Source organism: Eptatretus burgeri, chromosome 2 (assembly GCF_056783735.1).
Source record: "Eptatretus burgeri isolate ZD-2024b chromosome 2, Ebu_testis_v1, whole genome shotgun sequence".
In the NCBI taxonomy this organism is placed as follows: Eukaryota; Metazoa; Chordata; class Myxini; order Myxiniformes; family Myxinidae; genus Eptatretus; species Eptatretus burgeri.
The window spans coordinates 39965599-39985974 of record NC_140962.1 but is presented as its reverse complement, the minus strand read 5'-3'; the positions used below and the strand labels follow the sequence as shown (position 1 = coordinate 39985974).

At 41.0% G+C, this 20376-nt stretch overlaps 1 protein-coding gene across 6 annotated transcripts in view; it reads right to left on the bottom strand.

The window, feature by feature from the left end:
• Nucleotides 1-20376, bottom strand: part of SLC35F5 (solute carrier family 35 member F5) — a 97794-nt gene that overhangs the window by 65222 nt on the left and 12196 nt on the right. For 4 of the 6 annotated variants that reach the window (XR_015054718.1, XR_015054714.1, XM_085868347.1 and 1 more), the window contains exon 8: nt 4376-4426. The exons of the other annotated variants lie outside the window; for them this stretch is intronic. Coding sequence is in view for 2 of the 4 variants with exons in the window: in XM_085868347.1 (XP_085724473.1) it covers nt 4376-4426 (51 nt within the window). In the remaining 2 variants the exon portion in view is untranslated. The remainder of the gene's footprint in view (nt 1-4375; nt 4427-20376) is intronic. 6 annotated transcript variants of the gene reach the window in all.

The following is a 20376-nucleotide window of genomic DNA, read 5'->3' as shown; positions in this document are numbered from 1 at the left end:
TGAATGTAAAATATATTCTGAACGGGCTCCATTTGGGAAGGCTGGCTTTCACTGGCATTATGAGACAACATAAATTAAACAACGCTTTGTTGAAGACTTAAGATGATTGAGTGCATGCTTGCGTATCCTCTTAAGCATTCAGGCGATTGGCCTCGCGGGTTGTTGTGTGTGGACTTGTTGAAATAAACACACTGAGTGTTACAATTCAGCTGTGTGTAGTACTGCCTCTCTCCTTCCCTCTGTGGATGGCAGAGTGTGGCACAGTTATGAGGGTGGGGGAGGGGGGGTCATCATGTTGGAATGTGTGGTGTCCTGTCTCGCTCCTGCCATGCTCGGTGGCCTGAGAGACACCGAGTTTCCAAATTTTAATTTGATTTGTATTTAAAATGTGATCGAACTGTATAAATGTGATTTGTAATGATTTTAAAGTGAGTTGTAAAGTCGTTGTGTATGATTTTGGTACGTTGTGATGAGCAGGGATTTATAACATCCACAGGCACTCTGGTAAAGAGTGATCAGTTAATTACTAACTTGTTATAGGCAGTCCGTTTGCCCTCTCAAATTGTAGTTATTAAGTGTGATGACCACACAGATGATTCTTGGATAAATGTGAAGTTTAAAGTCACAACCATTTCCCAAAACTCCCAATTGGTGTTTAGCAGGTAGGGCAATTCATTAATGTGTCCATGATCCTTCGGATGGATGTTAAACTAGGCATGCTGTCTTCATTAGTTGATGGACGTTAAAGACAAATTCCTGCACAAACTACTGCTGGGAAGGCAATGGCAAACCACCCAGTGTAACCCTTTGATGGTACAGACGCTCAGTAACTAGTATGGACTTTATCAGAGCAGAGTATAGTGATTCAAGCAGGCAAAACTCAAGAAAACCAAAATCTTCATATGGAGCCTTGCATATAATGAATAAAATTACGTTAACTTGTATGAATAAAATTATGTTAATTGAAATGAGAATAATGGAATGGCTGCAAGATTGCCATGAATTAACTACAAGACATTACCAGTGCAAATAATACCTCTTATAATGATTGATCTGTGAAGCAAGTATATCAAGTGGTGAAGAAAATTGGGTTAAAATAGTGAATTATGAATCTGATTGGATAAACATGTTATTGAAACTTGTCCATCCTTAATAAATATCAGACATACAAGAACCAGGACAAAGACAAGCTATGCACATCACAATAGAAGAATACTTTTAACAGGTAAAGCTAGTTCTCCTTGAACAAGTTTCAGACCTGCTTGTTGTCCAAGTGCTCCTTGAACACACAACCTTTGCACTTGCCACAAGAACATTCCAATTCCTTGCCTGCACGAGCAGCAGAAAGCAAACATCTCTGTTGGCCTTTATTTGTCAGGTTAATTCATGAATCAAGTTTAATTGGACTACAATTAAAGCAGAGGTTTAAACTGTATTTATTTGTTTTGATGAAAGAATGGATTTGTATTTAGATGGTCAGAGTAAGTGATTAGATGGTCAGAGTAAGTGTGATGGGATATACAGCATTTTGCTCTGGCAAGTGTGAAAGGAAAGTGGATAAGAAATGGAAAATGCAGAGGTTTAAAATGTTGTTTGATGGAATAATTCCAAATGGTGATGAGAAAAGTTGGAAATTAATTAGACAACATAAGCATTTGGTATTGTTTAAACTGTTTGGAGAAATTTTGCATCTCTTCAGCATGTTGTCAAGCTTTTGTTCCCAAATTAATGCTCTGCAGCCAAAGTGGTCCAGCGACACAGTGAAGTTATGCAACTCGACAACTCGCACTGCTGTAACATGTCAAAGCCGAGCAGCGTGGACCCCTCTCACCATGGGGGGAGTTCGCAGAGCTGGGAGTCCCGAGAAAGACACCTAAATTATCGCCCTGTGACTACATTGACAGCCATGCCACTCGTGTTTAATTACCCCTGTTAATGAATGTAACAATGTGCAACCTAGCTTTGAATTATCTTAGGGACCTATTTTGTGAATTACAACAACCTAACAACAGCATACCAGTGTGCTTTAACCTATATTGTAGTGATGAACGAGTGACACGTGATAATGTTTGCATGTGTTATTCACCAGAAAAGTGATTTTCACACAACTATTTACCAGGTTTGTTGTCTAAGAACATAAACATGGGGAAGAGTTGATAACCAGTGGAGGCTGTGTATGGTAACTGAGTTAATTACTTTCAGACTCAGCTCAAAAAAAAATAAAAAAAAACCGAACAGATTTTTAGTGTTCATTGTGATTTTTGAGAGAGCACCAAAGATTTTGTGTTCATTGTGTCTTTTCTCCATTATAATTCGTTATGGTATTCAAACCTTCATGTTTCTTTTGGTTAAAATTAATGGGTTGATTATAGACTAAATTCCTTTGGTCTTTTATTTGGAATGAGAGGGCTTCTCTGTAATTTTGTTTTGCTTGTCGAGTCAACAGATTAACTTTGTTTTGAAATTGTTTGAATCGAGATTAGTTATCAGTTGAAGGTTTATGAAAGAATTTTTATTCAACCTCGTTTTGTGCTTGATTGATTTTGGCAGCCCATCAGTCATCCGGCGTTCAGTTTAATATCAAGTTTTGTTTTGGAATTACAAATTGCGAAACCTTTATCATACAAGTCTTGTAATCTTAATTTAAATGCATTATGAGCTTCCAATGTAAGTGAAAGTATTCTCCCAATTTGTTTTTCTAACTCCTTCTTGAATAGATCAGAATTTGCAGAGTTAATGAGTCTATATGAAGTGAAAATATTAGAATCCGCACCTTTAAAACCAGTAATTTGGAACACAGGTAAATGATCGGTTATATCATAGTAAGGTACACCGTTGGTTATCGATTAATATATTTTCAATTACTGCAGCTATGGACCTCGTGACATGGGTTGATCTATTAAGTAAGGGTAGACAAAAGTTGCTAAGAATTGAATTGAGATAATCAGGGTTAGGCAATTAGGCCTAATCAGGGTTAGGCCGGATTTTCCAATAGGCAACATAGGCCATTGGCCTATGGCCCACCAGTAACTGGGGGCCCACCGGGGACTTGTGGGTTCTCTGATCGGCCAAGGAGTAGGCTAGTCGGCCCTATAGTAACATGAATAAAATAAAATAAGGTAACGAAAAATATAACAGTACATTTATAAATGCCCGTTTCGCACCATCTATCTATCTATCTATCTATCTGTAGATTATATACATTACATGTTGTATTTAGTGGACTTCATTGTTATATTACGTGTGTTTTTGTGTTTTTATTTTGTGATATTGGTATCTCTTATACTAGACTTGAACTAATTTATTAGGTCATATTTCATGAACTGGTCACCCTAAAAAGGCAGAGTTGTTACATGTTTTTCAAAACATCCACTTTCCACTTTGACTACAGACCAGAAAAACCACAGATATCTAGATATCTTTATATGAGAAGAAAGGTAATTTTGTCTAGTTTAATGTGGAACAAACAGAAATAAAAAATATGCAATAGTTTTTGTGTAACAGGCAAATAAGTGATACAAGTCAGGGGTGGAGCAAACAGGTAGAGGCGGCGGATGTGGTGAGTCAAATTTGGAATAAACTGAATTTATTTCAATCAATAAGCTTTAATCTAAACTATTTTGTTATTTTTTAGGTGAGTAACACTTGGGACTTGCTGTTGCATGATGCAAAATTAATTATTCAACTCGTTATTATTCAGCAAACCCTGACCAATATGTACAAACTCCTAAAAGCGATCTACTAAATATCTTTACATAGTTATGCATCTAGCAGATTCTCAAGATTAATTTGGCACTTGAATTGTCCAAAACGGCCAAGAATAACTGATCCACATCCAATTTACTCAGAAAGGGTGAATTAGAGATAAACGTGAAAATGTGTTTTCCTTGTAATGCATTATCCATTAAAGTTCATAATTAAAAATACCATATTAGCCGTTAATTAGTGGTTTTTGCTAATTTCTTTCACACAAGTGCATGTAGCTTGGTGATGTTTATCAACACAGAGAAAAGTGAAAAATTGAATATTTTGACCCTGTAACGCAAATGATGACCAGTTCATGAACTACGACCACTATTACTTTATGCTTACAGATTATTCTTGGAATCTTGGGGATTCACATGAGATAGATTAATTATGTCGTCCCAGAAGAAATATACGAGTGGCTCACAAAAGAGAAAGTTAAAAGAAACCAAAACTGCACAACTCCAATCACTTCCAAAGCTGACAACTTTTTTAAAACCAAAACCAAAAGAAGATTCAGAGCCGAGTACCAGTGACGGTAAACTCCCAGGTGATGAACACGACGAAGCAAGGTCAGCTGAGTCACAGTCACAGATATCGAGTGAATCAGCAATGGAAGTAGAAGTACCACCTGTGATTGAAGCTTCATCCGATTCATCTCAGTTGACCGATAAGAAACATTCTGTGGAACAAGATGTTAGTGCCGATTTGTGTGTTTCGAGTGATCCAGCTGACTGGCAGATAATTGATTGAATATTTAGTAAATCATCCTCTTGATCAAAACTGTGAACAAGGTGACTTCTCAAAATCCGCAAGAAGTGTGGGTGAGGGTGAAAAGGAAAGAGTTCGATATGTGCCCAGATCCTTGTTTACACGTAAAATGGCAAATGATGAAAAAGTTAAAAGGGAATGGCTTGTGTATTCTCCAAAAACTGGCGATGTATTTTGTGTTCCATGCAAGCTGTTCAGCAAGCAAGTCTCATTGTTTATAAGTGGGTTTAGTGACTGGAAAACCTGCCAGCATAGAGTTGCTGAACATGAAAATAGTAAAGAGCATAAAAACTCAGTTACTGCTTGGGGTGTAAGGGCAGTTACAGCAAGTCGAATTGATTCCACTTTGGCTTTGCAAGTGGAAGTAGAGAGAAAATATTGGAGAGAAGTTCTGTTGCGCATAGTTGAAACACTAAAATTTTTGACATCAAGAGGTCTTCCTCTCAGAGGTAGTGATGAAAGAATTGGCTCGAGCAACAATGGTAATTACCTTGGAGTACTAGAACACTTAGCAAAATTTGACCCTCTTCTTGCACAGCATCTGGGTAAGTACGGTGCTGTAGATAGTGGAAAGATTTCATATCTCTCAAAATCGATTTCTGATAACATGATCAATCTGATGGCTGAAGAAATTCACTCAGTTATCATAAGTGAAGTGAAACAAGCCAAATATTATTCAGTTAGTGTTGATTCCACACCGGATGTTAGTCATACTGACCAACTTACATTCATAGTTCGTGATGTAAAACCTGACGGTAAACCTGTTGAGCGATTTCTGAAGTTCATAGACACATGACCATGGTGCAGAGAGCACAGCCTCAACTGTTGTACAATTAATTGAAGATGTTGGTCTTGATTTGCATGACATGAGAGGCCAGAGTTATGACAATGCTGCCAATATGTCTGGCATTTACAATGGTCTCCAAGCCAGAATAAAGGCTATGAATCCCCTGGCATATTATGTCCCTTGTGCAGGTCACTCCTTGAACCTTGTAGGAACATCAGCTGCCAGCAGTTGCCTTGCGTCTGTTTCATATTTCAGTTTTTTACAAGCCTTATACAACTTCTTCTCAGCCTTCACATATAGATGGGATCACTTGAAAGCCGCACTACCAGCTGCAGGGATTGTACTGAAATCCTAATCAGATACTCGCTGGAGTGCAAGGACTGATGCTGTTAAAGCAGCGTTTTTACATTACCATGAGATAAAGTCAGCACTGGAGAACATATGTTCTTACAGCAGACAAACTGTGGCTACAAAGCTTGAAGGTGAAGGTCTCAGAAAACAAATGGAATCATTTGAAACAGCACTTCTTACTGTAATATGGTATAAGATTTTGACAAGGTTTAATGCAACCAGCTTATCACTTCAAAAAGTTGAAACTGACCTTCTGTCAGTTGTGAACCTGTATGACAGTTTGATCTCCTTCATCTCTGAAATAAGACAGCGTCAGTTTGATGAAATATAAGATCAGGCTAGGACTTTTGCTGAGCCGATCTACACAGATACAACAAAAAGAGCAAAAAAAGAGAAAAAAATTATTTGATGAATCAGTTGGGATAGAAACTCATCTTGATCCACGTCAGAAGTTCATGGTGGACAATTTTTACACAATATTAGATTGCCTTAAGAATGAATTAGAGCACAGAGTGAATGGCTATTCAGAAATAAAGAAGCTGTTTAGCTTTTTAACAGAGTATGACAGTATGAACTATGATGACCTCAAAGCTCAACTGGAACTCCTTTTCAGTACCTATTCCCGTGACCTGGAAGCATCCGTTTTAGATGAATTTTTGCAGTTTAAAGACATTTTGTTTTCTGAATCTGACAGGTCAGTGACAAACATTTCCACTTTGTTGAGGTCTAAAGATTGGTATTTTGACAACTGCCTTTCCAAACATTAGTATCTGGTAAGAATGTTCCTTACCATCCCCATTACAAACTGTCAAGGAGAGAGGTCTTTCTCTACTCTATCTAGGGTGAAGAATCACCTGAGATCAACTTTGGGACAAACCAGATTAAACTCACTTTCATTACTATGCATTGAATCTGACCTCCTACAATCCCTTGACACAAACAGTATCATTGACAAATTTGCCATAGAAAAAAAGCAGGAAAATGTCATTTTGAACTTCACAAAGTTGTGCTTGCAAAATTTATTATGCTTCAGTTTCATTGTATTTTTCCATAATTCCTATGTGTAAGATGTACATGATATGGAACTTGATTTACTTTGATGTACTTTGATGTACTTGATATGGAACTAATTTGATAAAAAATTATTGATGTGTTACATTATGTAGTAATTCTTTTTTTTTTACATTACAATATTACGATATATATTTAATTTTTTGGGGGGGGGGCACTGATAAGGTTTGGCCTAGGGCCACAAGCAAGTAAATCTGGCCCTGGAGATAATATATTAAGTGGCGGAACTTACATAATATTAAAGGAGGGTCTATGTTAATAAATTGATCGATAGATTAGTCAATATCATATATTATGAATCATAAGTTAACTGTTTAGGTAAAATCAATAAATGAGGGAAATCAGCATGGTATTTACATAGCCATAATGCAGCAATAGAAAGAACCAGATGACCCGTGAACCCGTTGTGGGTTCCCGTTGTGACAGCGGTTGATGAAAAAAACACCATTTCAAGAAAAAAAAAATAGCTCCAGCGAACTATACCGCTGAGGTTGTTTGCATTGATCAAATATTCCCGAAGAGTACTTGACTGAATCAGAAATTGATTTTTTTAATAATTTTTTTTGTTTCCTGATTTGAACGAAACTTGATACTGCGCATCAATGTGAAAAAAAACCGAGAAAAGAAAGATGAAGAAATTATTGTGCGTAATCTTCTAAACACAATTTTATTTATTAATGAACACGGAATTATTAGATCAATATGGTGACGTATATTTTATGCTTAAAAATAAATCGTTCTTTATCTGCTAAATGTTTGAGATTTTAAAATAAATAATTTCAAAAAAAACAAAAGATAGCTCCAGCGAATTTTACCGCTGAGGTTGTTTGCATTGATCAAATTCTCCCGAAGAGTACTTGACTGAATCGGGAGTAGATTTTTTCGTTGCCCGATTTGAACGAAACTTGATATTGCACACCGCAGGCAAACGGTGAGTAAGGTGGCCCTAAAATTTTTGCGTTATCGTGTACCGTTTTGGCTAACAGCTTGATTTCGGGATCATACATACATACAAGATGAGAGTTTTCGTAATAGAGATGGCAAGACCAGCAATTATGAAATCAATTAATGGAATTAGGAATTGTACCATGTATGACAATTGTATTGTTCTCACTGATTAGTAGCTGGAACTAGCCTGACTGTAATTTAAGTAAGATGCCCTCCATATTTTATGGAAAGACAAACAAAAGATAAACCAGAATCATGCCTAGTGCAGAAGGCATTAGAGAAATGAATGTTAAGTAAGTCAGTGTAAGAATTATATTACTGAAAATTATGCAATTACACCACAAGCAGCATTAAATAATACCCATTTTATTTGTTAGAACACATTGAAAATTAAAGAATAATAAGAAGCTAACTTTCATAATTATTATACAGATGATGGAATATTTTTCTTGACCAAAAGGGATCTTTGGAGGATGGTGGACAAAATTGTTGATTTTTGTTGGACATGTTACTTTTCATTCGTGATACTCAAACATTGCACTCACTAAGGGCACCGTCACCGGTTGCCTCATGCCTTGAGAGGAAAATTACTCCACATTTAATGGTACAAACTGAAGAGGTCTTTCTAGAATTGTGCAAATTGGAACCCTGATAAATACTGCCACCCTTTGATCATGCAAATAACAAATGAGATGATTGGTTTTGAGTATACAAACAATGGAGATTTCTTAAATTTTGGTAAAATTTTGATACAACATGTAATGCAAGTTAAATGCTTCTATAAGAACCTTTGTCAGTCTCATTGAAATACATGGGCCCACGACGTTTTATTGATTGGCGTGTTTAATCAGTGTTTAACCTTGATTTTGTTTGTTTCGGAGTGTTGAGAGCAGTTGAACTATGCAGTATGCGATTTCGTCCAATGAAGCTTTGTAAGAACTTCCACCGAAAGATTGGACAATGAGGCGAACCCAGATTTGGGTGATTAGGCATGCAACACGTGATCACGACACAACCCCCTTCCTGAGGAGATAAGATTAGCATGTTAAAAAGTATAAAAAAAAACCCACTGAAGAGAAGGATGGAAAAGTCAAACCCCGGCAAGGCAAAGACTTAACGTCACTGTTGCATGGTGCCTGCCTGTCAGAGCAACCCCGACCACACTCGCAAAACCCTTGCTCTGCAGATATATTGTGAACTTGCTGTGGTCGCATAACGCACAAGGAAGGCCCTGAAGGTCCATATGGCGAGTCATCTACAATGTGCGCCCAATGTTGCGAGAGGGGGGGGGGCTCATGGGGCCATTGCAGCTGCCTCCAACGTGCATAGCTGGCTTTGGCGAATCAAACCAAATTGCACGAACTGCTGCTACGAGTCCCCAAATTCTGCTGGGGCTGGATCTATGGGTCACATCTCGAGTCCTCATCTCCTTCAACCCAGTGTCAGGCTCAAGTTCATACCTGCCAAGAACAACAGTCTCTGCAGCTCAAGGAGTGCCCAGACTGTGTTTCCCATTGGGTGTTGCTCTATCTACACCCTGACCCACTTATCTTCTGGCCTCGGGTAGCACGTCTTTTCAATTTGTGACACCTGCTGAAGAATATGCCATGAATTAAATGGAAACACACTCACTAACCTGACTGGGAACTACTGAAATGGCAATCATCTAGCATTCTTCTCTGATGAGCGCTCGCTGCCATTATTGTGGGTGAACTTGTGTAAGGGATATCTTTTCTCCTTTAGGAACGGGGTATGTTGATCATGTATAATGTAATTATTCAAATTTGTCCTGATAGGAAAAAAGGGAGGATGTGGAAGAAAAATGATTATATTCATGTGTTCTCAATTATATTCACTTGTCTCTGGTACATTATAAATTTAATTTTTGTACTGGAGTCAAATTGGCTGTCAGTAAAGCTTCCCTTTTCCCGACAGTCTTTTGACCTCCATATTGATAAATGAATATCTTACTATGAAAATACACGCGTGCGGGAGTGACGGTCATCTCGTCATCTCTGCGAGAAACAAGCATGAGTTCCTGTTACTAGGGTGTAGTGTTATCGGGTCAGGAGGGATTTTTGGCCAACTTTGAAGTCACGTGACACGAAAATGAAAGCGAATATCGAAAATCCGGCCTGATCAAATTTAGATATTGTCCCATACATTCATATGCTACAATCAAATTCAAGATCGCTTGAGAAATGGTGGAGGAGATAGAATTTGAAAATCGTCATTTTCGCAACTTCAAAGGCCTTGTGACCTTGACCTTGAAAGTCATACCATCGTGTACGTCTCATCGACCTCCATCAGGATCACTAATGATAAGATCTCCCGCTTCAACTTCATTGTGAATGGACGGACGGATCGAAGGACATCGACACCCATATTATTAGGTCATGCTCGAAGAGATGACCTAAAAAAGGTCCTGCTCCATGCATAGAAACAGGCTGTTAGCATAACACTGCAAACTTTTGCCTTGTGCCTGTCAGCTCTTCCCGTAGTTGAATTGCCAAATGTCTCACCCTCCCATTTTTTGGATGTCAAATGAGTATAAGAGGGATTGCTTCAGGCTTCTAATTAGTGAAGTTCATTTGAATGCTAAATGGAATCATTGAATTTTCTTCCTCTGTATATACGAAATTAAAGACTCTCTTTTGTATGCGTGAACCAGAGTAGAAATCGGGTTCTTTTCCACCACAGGGGCAATATCCCTGGGTGCTCACCTGTTAGAATATGATACTGAGGAGGAAGGAAGTCAACGTGGGACAGAATCAGCAAAATGTACCAATGACCCAATATTATAGGAAATACTTATACCAGTATGAATGCTGGCAGACGGTATCATCCCTCCACCTCGCTTCACCTCAAGTCCCCCCTCCAAAATGCAAGTTGAATCTCCCTCCCCCCCACCCCCCACCTCTTCAAGTCCCACTATCAAACACAAGTCTAGAAGGAGAGGAGAGGCGGCGGCGGCGGCGAAGGCGGTTGAGGGGGTGCTCGCGTCGGATTCGGGGAACTGCGGAGGGAGAGGCCGGCGGCGCGACCGAGGTCGTGGTGGAGACGCTCGTCGCGGGACCCGAGATTTTGTGAAATCCTCCTTTCCCCGAGCATCAGCAACCCCCTCCTGTTTCCCCCCGCGCTGAGATAGTGCGACAAAAGGGGGCCCCCTTCCCACCCCCTACCAGACACTGTCCGCGAGGCCCGCGGAGTTGAGGCACCACCGCCGCTCCGCGTCTCATCATCAGACGGGTAGGCCCGACACGGTCTCGGCCCCAGGCCCGCCTACCCCCTCATCCTGGAGGGTGGTTCTCTTTTCTTTTGCTTTGGGAATATGTGTTGTCGGCGCCGTCTGTGAAGTAAAATTGTATAAGTGTTGCCGAGTGCCCGGTAGTCGGATAGATCTGCATTGTTGCATTTGCTTTTTGTCTTCTTCTTTTCCATGTGCTTTTGGTGGAATTATATATATGTGTGCTTTCCGTTCATCGCGAAATAAATGTGCTTATTGTTGAACTGTTTTCCCGCTTCGCTTCGTCATTTCTTTCATTGAATCCCCATCTTGCTTCACGTAAAGGGTTGGTCGTGGGCTTAGAAGCCCGATAATTAATCAAACCGTCGAGGCCGACGAATAACACCGCTCGGTTATCCCGATAGTACGGAACGGGTCGCTTAAGTGGCCCGTGTCCGAAGTCGACCTGCGGCGAGGTGCGATCGCCCGGTCTACCCTCCGTGTGGGTACTTGGGTAGGTCGAATTTGGCGAGCAACCCTATCCCACGCGGGGGCCGATTGGCTCGATCGCGGTGAGACCGAAAGGTCCACCCATGACTGGTTCCCGGCGTTAGTCCGAGAGGGTCACGACTGGATTGTCCGTCCGGTGGGCGACGTGCCGCGATTCGAGTTACGTGGCCGTCCGCACGCCGGCGGGCGCGAATCCGCAACAATATTGTTACAGGCCAGGGGTCGGCCGCCAACCGACCGCTCTGAATGGAGCCACAAGTCGAGTCGGCCTGACCGATCGCCCGGAATATAGATCGCCACCCGGATAACTCCGAGCGACGGGTCCTTGTACAAGAACCGAAATACACCAATCGGCAGATCACGTGGGGAAGGGTCGATTGCCAATCTTCAATGTACCTTAATACCCACGTGATCCAACTACCGGGGTATTCCACCCTCGACGGATCTCGTACGGAACAAACCGCGGAGGCGAGCTTGTCCGTGCGTGATTCCGAGCGGCGTAATCACCGAGAACCATCGGTCCAAATGTCCCCCTATTACGGCAAACCAACGGCTTTCTAACTCCCAACACACGAAATGTTCAGTCAATGAGGGAATGGACGAAACGAGCAGGTTTACATTCACACAAGGACATTTATTATAATGAAACACGTATGCAATTATACAAACAACAAAACCATGACAAAAGAACTACAACCGTCTATAAGCAATTATTAATGTACAGTCACTTACGGGACTCGGCGCCACAACATTCATTCGAAAGAAAAGCAGGAAAAGACCCCATCAAAGACAATGGGGTCAGATTGGACCTCTTGGGTCTTTATGGCGTGGGACTTGGAAGACCGAACGAGTCCCACGAGACCGTTGCAGGTTACCTGCACCCTCGTGGTGTCTGGCTTGGGCGACCCGCGACGTCCCGTCCTCACAGCAGCGAGCATAGCCGCGGTCGAGCTCGGGCCTTCCGTGTGGCAGGCAAGCTCTCTCCGGCTCTCTCCACACGAACGCGCTTGGGCGACCCGCGATTCTTCTTCCCCACGGCAGCTAGCGTAGCCGCGGTCGGGCTCGGGCCTTCCGTGTGGCAGGCGAGCTCTCTCCGGCTCTCTCCACGCGAACGCGCGGTTTGCGCGACACAGCAGGCAAGGCTGCGCCTCCAGCTCGCGTCTCCTTCGCCCAGACTTCCACGCAGCTCCTTGGCTTCTGGCTTCCTCCCGACTCCCCCAACTGCCGAAGCAAAAAGCTTACAGACCAAGGGACTCAGCACACAAACTCTGCCACGGGACTCCCACGAACTCTTTTCGAACTCTTCTCACGGGACTTTCACGAACTCAGCCCGACCACGGGACTCCCACGAACTCAGCCCTACCACGGGACTCCCACAAACTCTTTTTTTTGAACAAAGAAAAGATGTCCTCTTTATCCTTTTGCACCCCCTCCCCCGCACCCGGCGTGACTCATGCCCTCATGATCCACCCCTCCCCCCCCCCGCTCAACCACGGGTGGGAGGGAGTTGTTGACGTCACCGCAGGGTTCTTCTACCTCTTCGCAGAACAGGGGGAGGGACGTCTCTATTGTTTGCTAGCTAACTATTCAATCGATTCCCAGCGCATCTAATCAATTTCAAAACATTTAAACAATGGAAGGTGAGCTATCTAGGGAACATGCACTTATCGACATAGCTGACTAAGGGAACCTGCATGTTGTGTGCAATTGAATTCCAAATTCGTAACAATATATATATATATATATATATATATATATATATATATATATATATATATATATATATATATCCATCCATCCATTAGGACCATACTCTGTGCAGAGCGTTGGTGCCGCCGAAGCAGTCTCCTTGGCTATTGGGAACAATGCTGGACTGGTCGCCACTCCGACACAGTATACCAGCATGCTGGCACTCATTTTGCCGACCTCGGAAGGATGACAGGCAGAGTCAACCCCACCTGGTGTTAATTCAACAGCTGAGCGGGATTTGAACTCAGGACCCTAGGATCCCAAGCCCACTACCTTAACCATTAAGCCAACACCAGGCATATATATATATATATATATATATATATATATATATATATATATATATATATATATATATATATATATATATATATATATATATATATAGAACAACAATATATCGCACGATATCTCAAAAAGTTGCAGACGGATTCGGACGAAACTTGGTGGACATGTTGGGTGTGTGGCAAGGATGAATCGTTTTGATTTTGGTGAAGATCCGCATCCGAATCTGGAAGTGAGAATTATGTAATCCAGAAAGTGATTTTTCATCATCGAGAGATGGGGACAAAAACCATATATAGTGTGACATTTCAAAAATGTATTGAGTCTCCCGTGGTCTCTCGTGTTATGTTCTCGTGGATCAGGCATTGCGTGGCAGAGGTATGCGCTCCACCAAGTGCCCTTATAGTTTAGATTTATTTTTACCTCACTGTATATAATTAATTATTTATCAATAGCATTTCTTTCCTTCCCTCGCAACCTGCCTTCGTTTTCCTTTCATTGGGTCAATCTTCCCCCAGTTGTTTGTGTTGCAGGAAAGAAACCCATTGGTTTTACAAGAGCTAAGGTTCTCGTGTGTCTCTTCAGTTCTCACGCTCGAGTTGTCCGCCACTAATTTAGACCGTCATCTGAGGGAGTAAAAAGCCAGTGCACCACATTTGTTCAGTTGGTGATAATTGACCTTGACATGACAATATCAATACTTATGCACATCATATATCAGAGACAGACATAGGAATCACTTGTAATTGCTTCCTTTCTCTTGTATAAATTCCACTCTCCTTTGATGGTTTTAAAAAGCCCATTGTGCTTGCATTATGAAAACAGCTAAATAACTTTAGTAAATCAATAATCATTGATTAGAATGAGCTCTTTATTTCAAAGTTTAGAGCTAGAGTAATTTTTAATATAAATACAGCAAAATTATAAAATAAGAGGCAGAAGTGCTTGATACCGTTACCGAGCACCCAGTATCAATGTAAGCTACATAGTCTTGGGTCATGTGATCTACACTGAGCAGACAGTCTGCCCCAGCCAACTTTCATTTGCGGAAATTTTCCGACTGTTTTGTGATTATATTTTTCCTGGGATATTGGCTTTGAGTTGCATCAGTCTGCGGAATTTCTGCTTTCTATCACATCCCGAAGGTACTAAACATTTATATTAGTGAATAGTTAGAAATATGTATGTATGTATGTATGTATGTATGTATGTATGTATGTATGTATATATGTATATATGTATATATGTATATATGTATATATGTATATATGTATATATGTATATATGTATATATGTATATATGTATATATGTATATATGTATATATGTATATATGTATATATATATATATATATATATATATATATATATATGTATATATGTATGTATATATATATGTATATATGTATATATGTATATATGTATATATATATATATATATATATATATATATATGTATATATATATATATATATATATATATATATATATATATATATATATATATATATATATATATATATATATATATATATATATATATATATATATATATATATATATATATATATATATATATATATATATATATATATATATATATATATATATATATATATATATATATATATAAAAGCCTGGTGTTGGCACAGTGGTTAGGGCAGCGGCTTGGGATCCAAGAGGTCCCGAGTTCAAGCCCCGTTGGGCCACTGAATTAATACACCAGGGGGTTGACTCAGCCTGTCATCCTTCCGAGGTCGGCGAAATGAGTACCAGTGTACTGGGCCGGTGTATACCCCGGTTAAAATAGGTGTACCATATCCCTGTGTCGTAAGAGGCGACCAGGGTTGCGTCAGGAAGGGCATCCGGCATAAAACATGTGCCAAATCACGATGCGGATCATAACGGATGATCCGCTGTGGCGACCCCTAACGGGAGCAGCCGAAAGAGGAAGAAGAAGATTATATATATATATATATATATATATATATATATATATATATATATATATATATATATATATATATATATATATATATATATATATATATAGTTACGGTTCTCGGAACCGTATGCATACAACATACAGTTGGCCCAAGTCAGTTATTCCATTAATATACGTGCAGTTAGATCCCTTCCTTGTGTAGTGGGAAGACACGGGGGTGCATTGCGATGGGCTTTAGTGAGGTTATTAAATTATTTTTCCCTTATATTTTATCCCCACTCCATTTCATTTCTGAGGCAAAATCCACGACAACCCACGGTACCCTCCCCAACGATCGCTTCTGAGGCAAAATCGCAACATGCACCATGGAGTAGACCGGCGTTTTGAGTATTCCACCGTCTACTCCAAACCAGACGTGGGCGGTGAATCACGTTCGTTTTGCACCCAGGTGGGTGGGTCAAACTAGCGTCTGGCCGAAACCCCGCCAAGAAAGGCGGACCACATGAAGGCCCGGTTAAATCGGAATGCTCGAATTGGACGATGACGTCGGTTTCGCCATGGCTCCTACCCAGGCTCCGTGATCTATAAAGTACGGAGCAATCCTCAGAGTTGAGTCGAGTTGGTTTTGCGGGTCATTGGAGAGGTCGAGTTAGAATTGCGAGTTGTTTCGTCATTGAAGAGAATTGCAAGTTTGAGAGGTTGAAGAGAATTGTTGTGAAAGTGTTCCTGCTGCCTGGCTCTGCCTACGTCTCGCCTCGACGGTCCGCCGACTGTACTGGTCCTCGCCCACACGACCTCGACCAAACCTCTTGTCTGTTCCTGCTGCTGCTCAACTCTCACAATTTTGGACTCCGCTCTCCTCCACTCAAGCTCCTGCTGCAGACACGATTATCACACGTGCGGCTGTGGACCGAACTGCACAGCTTTTGTCGGGTGCCACACCACGGAAAATCCCTTCCCCCGAAATGCTCAGGTACCAAAAACTGTGACCTCAACTCCCTCCCTCCCTGGCTGCAAAAGTCCTTTGCCTTTCATTGGGTTTATTTTGTCTGAGTGTGTTGGTGCCTGTCGGTTAGATAAGCCTGTATAAGATCTTCATTGATGTGATTGTTATTGCTTTTATTAATCTCACGTTAAGTCTGCACTGTGTCTGCTTTTGTAAGTTGTTTGTATAATTGTCGCACCCCACACCTCTCTCATCTTTCCCTGCATTACATCCCCAATAAACCTTTTGTTGTGCCATATGCTATTCCTCGCTTATTGTAAACTAGCAGAGATACCCGTGCTCCGCACAGGAATCCCGTTGATGATGGCGGGTCTGAAGGAGTATATGTCACAATTAATTGTAAAATTGTAGAGGCTGCCACCATTATTATTTTTTTTTCATCAGAACTATAATATTATATTTTCCCCGCCATGTTTTATATGCAGAAGACTCGAGTTCAAAAATGTTAAGATTTATTGCCGCATCAGATAAAAAAAACCATAATGCCTCAACAATGTGAGGCTGGTTTCATGTCATCATTTGCGACTTAATTTATACGTCGGGCATAACCCAGCCTGGCCCAGCGTATTTGATTTATTTACGTCTGTTATCCTGATAAAAATTATGTTATATTATGTATACGAAGTTAGGGTACCTACGCCCATAACCAACGTACCTACGCCCATAACCATTCTATAAAATATCTACATAGCCCAAAACCATTTAATTAAAAAATATTATACACATACGCCATACGCCTTCACCATTCTATTTATATCTGTAATATGTATATATACAAACCACCACCACCATTTTTTTTTAATTTCCCACCACCATTTTTATTTTTCACCAGCAACATGCATTTCCTTCATCGCATATCCTATTCCCGTTTATGAAATAACTGAAGTAGCTCAATAATCTTAGAGGACTGCTCGAGGATAAACAATATTTGATGTCTTCCCCTCTGGGGCCAATATGTATAAAGCCTCCGATGATCCCACTCTGGAGCATCCCACATATAGCTGACCATAGGAAAAGCAAGGAGTGGATAATTCCAGCCCTGCGACTTTCAATGACTGTCCTTGTGCCTTATTGATAGACATCGCAAAGCACAGGCATTCAGGAAATTGTAGTCTCTTAAATTCAATCGTTGAATTTGATGGAATGAGTGGAATTCGCGGAATGAATACATCTTCTCCTTTCGCACATCCTGTCATGATAGTGGCCTCAATTACATGTGGCCTTTTCACAATCAGTTTAGTTCCGTTGCAAAGTTTTGTTGCATCTAGATTACGTAATAACATAATAGGGCATCCAACATTTAACGACAGATTGTACGGAGGCAATCCTGGTAATTCCAATGAGTTTAGAAATTCTGTGGGATAATGTATGGCTTGCTCAGTATCCAGTGTGGTGTCAATAGACTTGTGACTATGTTGTTCGCCTGGAAACTACTTGTAATAACTGATGGTTTATTACATGGACTGTTTCATTAAGTGGAGCCAGGATTGTTCTTTCACAGAGCCACTGTATGTTTTTGTAATTAGTCGCGAAATTGGGATACACATGAGCCTCTAATTCTTCCATAGATGAAACGATTGTACCACAGTCATCGGGAATAGATATTACATCATTTGTGTTCGGGATTTCACCATTTCCAAGTTTGAGAAATAATTGTGCGAAATTGCCAGCATCTAAATCACCATATAATTCGACCCTCATGTTTGTTGTTAGATGGATAGTTGGTACGAATGTCCAGAGGTATGAAGATTTTATACTGGCTTTCATTTCATCAGCTGGAGTGCCACGGGGTACTACAGGTAAAGTTTGTCTGAAATCGCCAGAAATAACCAGCATAACTCCACCTATAGGCAGGTCTACCTACTCCTCTTAAATCTCGCATAGTTCTATCTAATGCTTCGAATGCATCCTTAGGTGACATCGTACCTTCATCCCAAACTATGAGGTCGCAATTCTTCAGCACTTTTGCTGCTTCAGTTTGTTTGTCAATGCCACAAACTGGATATTCCATTGTAGCTAAGTCGAGAGGCAATTTGAAAGCAGAATGCGCTGTGCGGCCACCTGAAAGAAGTGTTGCGGCTATACCGGATGAAGCAACGGCTAATACGATCTTTTTCTGGCTCCTCATCTTATCAAGCAAAAGGTTGAGGACAAATGTTTTGCCAGTACCACCCGGGGCATCCAAGAAAAATATCACACCACTTCCCTCTTGAACCGCTTCAGAAATCAGTTGATATGCATTACTCTGATCCTGTACCAGAAGCGGCTCATTGTCAGAAACAAACTTTGCGAGAGTATCTGTGTTGTAGTTTGTTTCACAGAACCATGATCGACTGATGGTTGCGCTTTCAGACCTATTAGAAGAGGGAAGTCCCCACCTAGTTAAATCTTTCCGGCTCATGTATAATACCAAATCTTCAATGTATAACAGAGCCTCATTGAACATATCTGGTGTGTACTGGATGTCCTCTGGGGATGTTCTCTTTGGACTCTGTTTTTTACATCCTCAGACAGGGCCTCTTTGTGAATGTCCAATAGGCTCTTGGGATCTGACATCTCACACGCAGTTATCATAATAGCAAATAGATGCCTCATGGTCGATGGGGATTGAGAAACAGTTGCCTCTTCAAGCGTGGCGTTCCAATGGGCAAATATGTATATGTATGTATGTATGTATGTATGTATGTTCCAATCGTCTTTTTGGAGTCCGAGGAGATTGCAAGCCTCACGAAATGTGCTGCAAATTTGCCCGTCCACTGTTCTCAGGTCTATGAAAACTCACTGGACCTCGTTTCACATGCAGGAGGAGGCAGATGCAGAAACACTCAAAATTATTGGGATGTACTGTGTACACTCGACCCAATGCGTCAGATTTGTAAATACCGGGATATCCTGGAACTTCTGAACCTTGCTTCCTCCTGTTCCAACGTTTCTGACTCGAGTTCCAAGTGAAATTCGTTGGCACCTGAGCGTACAGTAGAGTTAGAGCAAAGTCATCAATTTCGCATAGTTTGAAGAATGCCAGTAAGTTAGAAATTGGAGGTTCTTCCATCGTAAGTCGACGACTACCTGTATGTACAATAAAATATGACTTGTGTTAATCATGCATTAAAAGAGGTATTTGTTGATGTGAATAGGGCCTATGATAAGTGTGTCAAATGCTCTCTCTCTCTTCTTCTTTCGGCTGCTCCCGTTAGGGGTCGCCACAGCGGATCATCCGTATGATCCGCATAGTGATTTGGCACAAGTTTTACGCCGGATGCCCTTCCTGACGCAACCCTGGTCGCCTCTTACGACACAGGGATCTGGTACACCTATTTTAACCGGGGTATACACTGGCCCAGTACACTGGTACTCATTTCGCTGACCTCGGAAGGATGACAGGCTGAGTCAACCCCCTGGTGTATTAATTCAGTGGCCCAATGGGGCTTGAACTCAGGACCTTTTGGATCCCAAGCCGCTGCCCTACCACTGCGCCAACACCAGGCTATAAGTGTGTCGAATGCATAAGTCATAATTCGGAAACGGGAATTCAGAATTAACTGTAGCACTATTTTTTCATTCTATTGCAAATGGCATTGGCCCCATGTCAATCGGCTGAACTTGAAAAATTAACGTTACGAAAAGTGTGTCGAATGCATAAGTCATAATTCGGAAACCGGGAAGTTGGAAGTCATTGTCTTCAATTGACTGTAGTATTAATTTCTCATTCTCTAGCAAATTCTGTTGGTCCCATGTCAATCGGCTGAACTTGAAAAATTAACGTTACGCAATCAGGTGATGACGTTATAATTCGGAAACCGGGAAGTCGGAAGTACAATTCTTTTACATCGGGACACTCCCGGGTACATGTTCTGTCAGCATGTGAAGTTTGGTGAGGATCAGTCCAGTACTTTTCGCATGCATAGGTCACAGAGAAACACATACACAGACACACAGACAGGCACACTTTCAACTTTATATATATAGATAAATAATAATTGT